Source organism: Octodon degus, unplaced genomic scaffold (assembly GCF_000260255.1).
Source record: "Octodon degus isolate 3935 unplaced genomic scaffold, OctDeg1.0 scaffold00048, whole genome shotgun sequence".
Taxonomy (NCBI): domain Eukaryota; kingdom Metazoa; phylum Chordata; class Mammalia; order Rodentia; family Octodontidae; genus Octodon; species Octodon degus.
In genome coordinates this window covers 10,743,702-10,752,308 of record NW_004524624.1, presented here as the reverse complement: position 1 = coordinate 10,752,308, position 8,607 = coordinate 10,743,702, and the positions used below count along the sequence as shown (strand labels likewise).

General features: G+C 45.2%; 1 protein-coding gene across 2 annotated transcripts; it reads right to left on the bottom strand.

The window, feature by feature from the left end:
• Positions 1-6: 6 nt before the first annotated feature.
• On the bottom strand, positions 7-7,031 carry Ensa (endosulfine alpha). Of its 2 annotated transcripts, none has more exons than XM_004632392.2 (4): positions 6,830-7,029; positions 4,880-5,005; positions 3,326-3,492; positions 7-523 (listed from the first exon to the last, which is right to left on the bottom strand). In XM_004632392.2, exons 1-4 carry the CDS (start codon positions 6,884-6,886, stop codon positions 508-510), a joined length of 366 nt encoding a protein of 121 aa, XP_004632449.1. In that variant the 5' UTR covers positions 6,887-7,029; the 3' UTR covers positions 7-507. The 2 variants fall into 2 exon arrangements, with proteins under 2 accessions (XP_004632449.1, XP_023572253.1); XM_023716485.1 differs by lacking the exon at positions 7-523 and adding an exon at positions 1,260-2,695 and having other exon boundaries at positions 6,830-7,031.
• Positions 7,032-8,607: the final 1,576 nt, after the last annotated feature.

The window sequence follows — 8,607 nt, the reverse complement described above, 5'->3', positions numbered from 1 at the left end:
TCAGAGGAGCTGTTTGCATCTGTCCTCCTTGGATCAACAGTTGCTTTTATCTGTCACCAGGTTTCTAGCCACACCCACACAAGGCCTTTGTCTGCATCAGACCCCTTATTAGTCTACTCAGCCTCCGCCCTGTCACCAACCCCACATCAACCATTTGGTTAAGAAGGAGGATAGCCAGGGCTGTTTTTTTTAATCATCTCTAAACCCTAATTTGTATTCACCCAAATCTCCCACCCCATCCTCTTAACCCCACCCCTGGGATTTCACTGAGATTTCTCCCAACAGTTATTTTTTTGGGGAAAAAAGGTAAAACAAAAAAGGTTTAAAGTCTTGGTGCTCAGCCCAAGGGGCTCCATGCGCTGAGACACCAACGGGCAGGGGCCTCTGCCTCTCCAGCCCGCACCCAAGCCACCTCCTGACCCCTGGCTACAAAAGCAGGGAGGGGCAGGAGCCAGCACAGGACCCAGGGGGGCAGCATCTCAGGATCTGGTGGAGCCCCAGGCAGCATCATTCAACTTGGCCACTGTGGACGAACACAGAAACAAAACAAAACAAAACACTGTCAAGTAATAGGGGAAAAACCGTGAAATCCATCCCAGTCTCTGCCCCATGACTGCTCCACACTTAATCATCAGGTTGCCTGACACGTGTCTCAATCTTATCCATAAGGAAATTGCAAGAAATTTAAAAAACAACAACAACAAAAAAAAAAAACACCCTTCAGTTGCTATCCACAAGGAGGTTTTTTGCTTGTTTGGGAGATTCTCCTAGAAAACACACCCAGAAGCAATTCCTTCAACAAGGTATAAAGTCACTGGAGATCTCTGGAGAGCAAGGTACCCGGTTGAAAGCAGGTGTGGTGTGTGAGTTAGGGGCACAGCCATGCAGAGCAGGGGACACTGGGGCAGCTTGGCAATGGGGTAGTTACCTGTGTGGAGGCCAGGGCCAGTCACACACGTGCTGAGTGATTTAATAATCTTGGTTTAATCAAAGCAATTTTCAAGTCAACCTTCCTGGCTAAGGAAGCTACATACTCTCTGCTGTGGAAACAGTTGGCAAATACAGAATATAGTCTGCTTTCTCAGTCCTGCAGATGGCCAGGTAGAGACCGACAGTTCACATGAATTCTCTATACCTTCTGTTGCTTCCTGAAAACCAGACTCACTGTAAACATCAGTCTTGAGGACTCAAACTGACCAATAGAAGGCAGCTCAGACAGAAAAGAAAAAAAAAAGTACAGAATTCGAGCAGATCGGAGATGAAGAAAACGTACAAAATTATATATATATTTATATATATAATAACATGACATATCTATGTACAACATGGCTGGGACAGTTGAGGAAACTATACAGTGATGTTCGGCATTTTCCCCTTCCCACATGGACTTTAGATTAAGGATGACAGCATGAAGGAATGGAGCAAGAAACACAAAAAATTATATACAATTACAAATGACAGTCAAGGAATGTGGGGGAGGGAGTCCAGGGATCCTGCTCTCTCTGTTCCTTCCTCACCAACCATTTCCTATCCAATCTAAACCACAGCCCAAAAGCTGAAGTCGGGACACACACAGACCTTGCTCCCCCACCCTCACCCTCCAGCAACAAGCTGGCCAGTCATTCGCAATGGACAAGTAGCTGGCAGTCAGCATTTGTGAGCTGGAAAGGCAAGAGGATTACAGAATCTTGCTTTCTTTCACAGTTACTTCTCATCCTGGCCCTGTTTATCACAATTAGTAGGAAATACTCCTAAGATTCAGGCCAAACTAGCATAACCAGACTGCAGATACCAGCCATTACAACCCCTTTCTTCCACCTGACTGACCTTATCACATAAGAGCTAGTTTACCAAGCTCTAGGAAGGCAGCTCTCTCAGTCTTCCTGCCTCAACCATTTTCCCCTGCTTCCTCCAAGGTAGGCTGTGTCCTAAGAACCTGCTGTGCACCCCTGCAGCAGCACAAAACCCTCAGTTTACCCCTTCTCTTTCCCTAACACTCCTGGCATTTGATTACATAGGAAGCAAGGGTCACCACACGGACATGACCACACACGTTTCCTCAGTTCTGGTGCCTGAGAAGCATTTTGGTGGCCAAGCTTCAGACAGAGGCTAGGAAAATGGGCCATGTCACAGACAAGAAGCTTCCATGTATTAGGGATCAAATCTCGAGGTGCTCTATCAGAGCTACACCCCCAGCCCTTTTTAAGTTGCCCACATGGGACCTGAACTCAGGATCCTCCTGTCTTAGCCTACTGCTGAGGTGTGCCACTGCGCCTGGCTCCATGGCTAGCTTAAGAAGTTTTTCAAAACCTCAAAACTATGATACCTATGAGATTCTGTTGCCTGAATTGATAGACTTCAAAGTCACAAACATCCTCCTTCACCATGCAGACTTCAAGTGACTCCCCTCTGGAGCACTTTCCCAGGATTACAGAACAGAGGCTCACTCATGGGCTTTCTTCACTTAGTTTTATAGTTTTTCTGTTGGCAGGTACAGGAGTTTAGAATCAAAATGAATCTTACACATACTGAACTCCATTTTAAAGATGAGGAAACAGAAATCCAGAGAAGCCAACCAACTTGCCCAAGGTTATTCACTGGTACTGCCAAGACTGAGTGGAACTAGATATCAGGTAGCCTGACTCCTAAGCCAGTGCTCTTTCCACTGTTCCACAACACATTCAGAAGCAACACACTGGAAGAGAGAGAGAAGGCGCCCATCTTCATGAGTAATGTTCACCAAGCTTTATACCATCTGAGAGCCAGGGCAAGCTGTAAGGAGGTTAAGTGGGCATTACAGTTTCAGGCAGGCAAATCAGTTTCCTTTTTGAGGATTTTTTCAACCTGCCATGATGGAAACATGAAGCAATAGGAACCTGAGGGACAAACATTTAGAAGCACAGAAAACACTTCTCATTCAGCCTACCTTTCGCAACTATGTCAGCTTAGTCTTGGGATGTTAAACTGCCACAACTGCCAAGGCTCAGCCTAACCAATTTGGGGGCATATTCTTCCAAAGGGAGAAAGCATATCTCCCCAGCTTCTCATGAAAGAAAATGAGTTTGCAGCATTATCCAATCCTAGTCTTTCCTATTTCCAGGCCCCTACTTGGGCTAGAATGAGGGTATGAAAGTCTCAGTCTAACCAGAGAAACAAATTCAGAGCCCCTCTTCAACCCACATAGCCTTCTCAGCAGCCCACAGCAGAATCAGTCTTTCCTGGCTAGCAAGCTGAGAAGACCTGACTAGGGGCCCACTCCATCCCTGCCTACGACATAGAAAAGTCCAGTGGGTGAGGAAGGGGAGCAGAGGAGGGCCCAGGTTACCCCGCAAGCTTGCTGGTGACGAGGGAGGACTTTCTCTGGGGCAGATCCTGTGGGGTGGGGATGTGGTCACCAGTCACCAGGTTCTTGTCTGGTCCTGCACTTGGCAGCTGCTTATTCTTCATCTTGGCTTTGGCCATGTTGTAGTCTCCTGAGTCAAAGTACTTTTGCTACAAGATGAAGAGGGAAGCTTAGGTAAGTAAGGAGCTCTGGTATTCCTCAGAAGCAAAGAAGTTTATTATAAACCTTCAAACACATTCAACTCTTTCAAGCAAGTCTTTCTTATGCATATGAATTTTTTTTTAATGCATATGAATTTTAGCACTAATTTTATAAACTTATGTCTTCTCTCCAATGTGTTCTGACTTTTTCAGATAAAGAAGTAATTATCTGGAAAGAATATATAGTTTTACAGTCAAAGGACAACCCCTATATTCTCTATACCTTATTTGGTACAGGGCAGTTCAACTATTAATTACTTACGTCATTCAGAAAGGCTTACTGGGGACACTACTAAGTGCAAAGCAGTAGCTTGGAGCTAGGGAACAAAAATCAATGATACATAGAAGGGTCAATCCAGAGCCATCCCAGCAATCAGCAGGAGATCAATCTCAAGCCAACAACCTCAAAATTAAAAATTATTCTCTCAGACCAGGAATAGACATTGGGCTTGTTCATAAGGATAATGTGTTTCCCTGAGTCCCGCCACGCCCACACATGTTCTGCGCTGACAGCCTGCCCACGCCTGCCTTGCCTGTGGGGAGGTAAACTGCAAATCAGCATCACATTATCGCTGGTGACTAAGACTCAATAACAGGGATTCTCCACAGGAATCTGTTTCACTCTCCATTTCATCTACTGGAAGTGCTTGCTCCAGTTTAATGTTGTACAGTCCCTCAGTTGGCTTAAGGTACCTCTGAGGACTGAGAAACCTGAGGAGGGGCTAGATGGCTATGAAGATAGATTTTCCTTGCTGAGCAAGACCATTTTGGACAGGAAACATGTCTCTTAAGGGAGTAGAACCTGTGGCTGGTACTGATTTATGCGCCTGAAGCAATCTACCTATTTCAAGTTAAGGATTTCTGTAGGATAGATGGCTTGATTTTTTTTTCCTGGAATAATACATCCCCAAATTTATCTCTAAAAATCAGGAGTCCTCAAACCTTGCCATCCAAACAGGAAAATGGCTGTGGACACTGCATTTCCAATTTCTAGTACCTACCCCAATTTCTTTTTGGTACCGGGAATCGAACTCAGGAACCTGCACTTGCCAGGCAGGTGCTTGTGCCACTGAGCTATCTCCCCAACTCACTCCCCTTTCTACCATGCACCCAAACCCCTACATTTTAACTTAATTTCATATATGGGCTATAAGAAGAAAACTGATACCATATCAAGGATTTATGATTTGTTTTTTCCTTTTCAAGTTTTAATTCCTTTCTATTAGTGCCCCAAAATAAAACCTCCAGAAAAATCAAACAGATGAATCTGGATAGACTTAACAGAGTCCCCTTTGGCTCCAAAGTAAGAGGATAAGAGATTGTGTTCCATTCATACCCCTTTCTGGAGTCTCTTCATGAGGAAGTCGGAGCCTCCAGGCTTTTGTCCTAGGCTTGGATATTTGGCCTTTAGCTTTGCCTCCTCAGCTCTCTCAGGAAGAATACCTTCTTTCTCCTGTGTGTCCTGAAGGAGACAAAGGACCCAAATAAAACTAAAGAGTGAGAAACAACAGCTTCTAATATCTGATAACCCTATGCTATCAACTTTTCCTGAAGATCCACCTACTTGCAAACAAGTTATGTCCACTCTACCCCCCCCCCTTTTTTTGGTTTTGAGAAAGGTTCCAGGCTGGCTTAGAATTCTCTCCACAAACCTCCTACCTCAGCCTCCTGAGTGCTGGAGTTATAGGTCTGGGCCTGTACATTTAGCCTATTCTGCTCTTAAAACACCTTTTCAAACCTCTAAAACTCAAGACAAGTGTATTATGAGAAGAAAAAGACAAGTTGCTTTGCCCAGTACATCCGATAAACCACTCCAGTAATCTATGGGTTAAAGTTAACACCTAAACAGAATATCTGAGTCATAGAGTGGGTCACAGCTCACTCACCACAGACAACAGGAAAGACATAGAGAAAAAAGGATCTAGCCAGGGCTTCTGGTGATGCAAAATGGGTGGAAGGGCACCCTACAGTCAAATGGGAAACCAATGGGGATAAATCATCTGACCTATTCCCTCTTTATTCAGAACTTAAGCCCTCTGGAATTTCTCTGTGGAGGACTTGAGCATGTGAATTTCTTCAAAGTTCTCTATCTGAGTAGTGGTACAGGGCTGCTTCCACCTTTCTACAAATATTGGGTTAGGGGCCTGAGAGATGGCTCAGTGGAATAAGCGCTTCCCTGGCAAGCATAAGGGTCTGAGTTCAATCCCCGGTTGGGCGGGGGGGATATATATGTAGCAAGGTGATAGCCAAATAATTGAAGCAACACTTTTTCATCTCAGGGAAATTAAGAAACGGAGGTTCACTAGTATTTATCTGCCAGTTTTCAGCAAAACCAATCAATGCTTACCCTAGTGGGGGAAGTAATGGAAGTCTGGGCAAAGAGCAAGACAGCTCAAATGTTTTGCAGGGGACTCTCACTGTTCACTCTGCTGCTGACGTGGGCCCTGCTGTTTGTTATTTTTTAAAAGAACCTGAAGTCAATGTATGGGTCTTACTAAATTTTTCTTTGATAGTCATGTACAGATTTAACACCACTTGTATTTCAAGAGTCTCTGAACCCAGTATTAAATGTTTCAAATCAAATACAAACTCAAGAAGGAGTTTATTTTCATATTTTCACCACGGAACCGCGGGTGGACTAAATCCCAAATCTGTGGGAAGTGGGTGGTGTCTTTTTCGTCACGTCTGTCAGCGTCTTTTCTAGGCTTAACCTCCACTTGGAACTCTAGTCCATTTAAATCCAGTTCGGTCCTCACTAAAGATGAACCCTATCAAAATCAGTCTCTTGAGAAAGTTGTCGCCTTAAACTAGCAGTGGTAATAATCATTCTTTTCCCCTCCCCCAATGCTAGTCCTTTTTATACATCTTTGCCTCGACCTGCACCTTTATACGGTTTAAGTTTGCGGGTCCCAGCCTATTAGACAGGTCACTCAACTCTATTAACAGAAAAACACCTGGCAACCCAGGACCACCAGCCCCCTTTCATTCAACCTGATCTTTCCAAACACCCGCCCACACCCAAGCTCAGCCAATTATAGCATAGCTTCCTCGGTTTGAGCGCTAGGTTTCTTAGCCAATGAGAAAGGATATACCACTGACTGACAACAGCGATAACCAACCTGCGCCAGAGTATCAGACCTTCTTGGAGCTCACCCTGCGTGACGCAAGAAGTAGCCAACCCCTGCAGAGACTGCGACCATGGCGACCAATCCGCACTGGTAAGAGACCCGTCTCCCGCCTCAGCACAGTGGCCCCGGTTAGCCCGCCTGCACCCCCTCCATTTCACCTGCTTCTCCTCGCCGGTCTCCTCCGCAGGGTTCTCGTCTTCTTGCTTCTGGGACATGGCGGGATCGGGACTGGAGTGTAGGGAACCCGGGAAGTCAGCCGGAGACGGGAAGGGGGAGGGGGAACGGGGACAACCTGAGCTGCTGCTTCGGCTCTTGTCACTATGGTTGCTCAGTTAAAATGGCGGCCCTTGTCCGTGACGTTGCATCCGCCCCTTTCTGTGGAGGCCAATGAGAGTGGGATAGCTGAGACAATGACGTAAGGACCAACCAATAGTGACTGGCTGAAAGTGGGTTCTACAGAGGTGACGAGCAAGTTGGAACACCAACCTGGAAAGAGAGCGAGCCACAAGGACCAATTGGGAGGCCGCAGAGGCTCTTGGAGGCAGGGCGGCTGTCCTCGGCGTTTTTGCTTTTGGGTGGGCTCAGAAATCCTTTGCTTTTTTCTAGGGGAGCTACTGAACGTCGAAGTGGAGCCACAGGATACAAGCCATTTATTCTAGGTGGAAAGGATTAAGCTTTGTATAGTGTTAACAGGAAATTATCGCTTTCCAGAAATAAAACTTGTGTAGGTTAAAGTCGACTTTAAAGTGATATTCAACAGTTTTCCCATGTGTCATTCATTTTGTGTGTGGAATGGAGTCCCAGCTTAAGCCGTCTTGCAAGAAACACTATGGTTTCCGCCTTACGACTTTATAATTACTCAAGGTCATCCCTTGATTACCAAGCTTCTTGAAACTGGGAGCACAGATACATTAGGCATTTGGTAAATATAGTTAATATTAAGATATCCAGTACTGGTGGTTGAACTTGGGTCCTTTGCACTGAGCTCCATCCTAAGCCATTTTTAAATACTTTGAGTCAGGGTCTTGCTAAGCCACCCAGACTGGGCTTCGATTTAAGGTCTTCCTTTCTCAGTCTCCCATATTCTTGTTGAAGGTATTGGATGAGATTCTTTGGTCTCAGTGGCATGCACCACTACACCTGGCTTCAACAATATTACTTGAACATCTATGCATCAATGTAACTTTGTGTGATGTTACTGTATTAGTTTTACGGGGGTGGGGCATGAGTGTGGAGAAAAAGGGCTTTCAGGTATTATCTTAAGTCCACAAATGAAATAGACATATCTTCCTGAAACATTAGTTCCAAAAAACAGCATAAAATAGGCATGGTGATGCACCCTTGGAATCCTAGGATTCAGGAGTCTGAGGTAAAAGGGTTAGTGTGAGTTCAAGGCCAGCCTGGGCTATGCAGTAAATTCAAAGCCACCCTGGATTATGAAACAAGACCCAAAAAAATAAAACAAAAACAACAAAAAGAACTTCAAACCAGGAACATGGAATGTGCCGGCACTCCTAATTCTCAGGCGGCAGGAGGATCACTTCAAGTCTGAGGCCAGCATGGGCTACACAATGAGTTCAAGACCAGTCTGAATTAGTGAGACCCTGTCTCAAAAACAAAGCAAAACAGAAAACCCCATCAAAGCCAAAAACAACAGCAGCAACAACAAAAATCATCCTTAAAAACTCAGGCACTTGCCGCTAGAAACGAAGAAAGTGTATTCTAGATCAAGGGCACGACATGAAGGCTAGAGCAATAGAAGGGAGGTCAGGACATGGAGGATTTTGTGTCAAGGTAAAGAACTTGTGAGTAGTTCAGTAATCAATGAAAGACATTTTAGGGGCTGGAGAGATGGCTCAGTGGTCTAAAGCACCTACTTAGAACAAGCTTAGCAAAAGCATCAGGGACCGTGGTTCAATCCCCCAGCACCACATGC

Coding starts and splice junctions, on each gene's coding strand:
- Ensa (XM_023716485.1), bottom strand. CDS start 6,886: ATGTCCCAGAAGCAAGAAGACGAGAACCCTGCGGAGGAGACCGGCGAG. Junction 5,006..6,829: donor AGACCGGCGAGGAGAAGCAG/GTGAAATGGAGG, acceptor TGTCTCCTTCAG/GACACACAGGAGAAAGAAGG. Junction 3,493..4,879: donor TGAAGAGACTCCAGAAAGGG/GTATGAATGGAA, acceptor TTCATCTTGTAG/CAAAAGTACTTTGACTCAGG.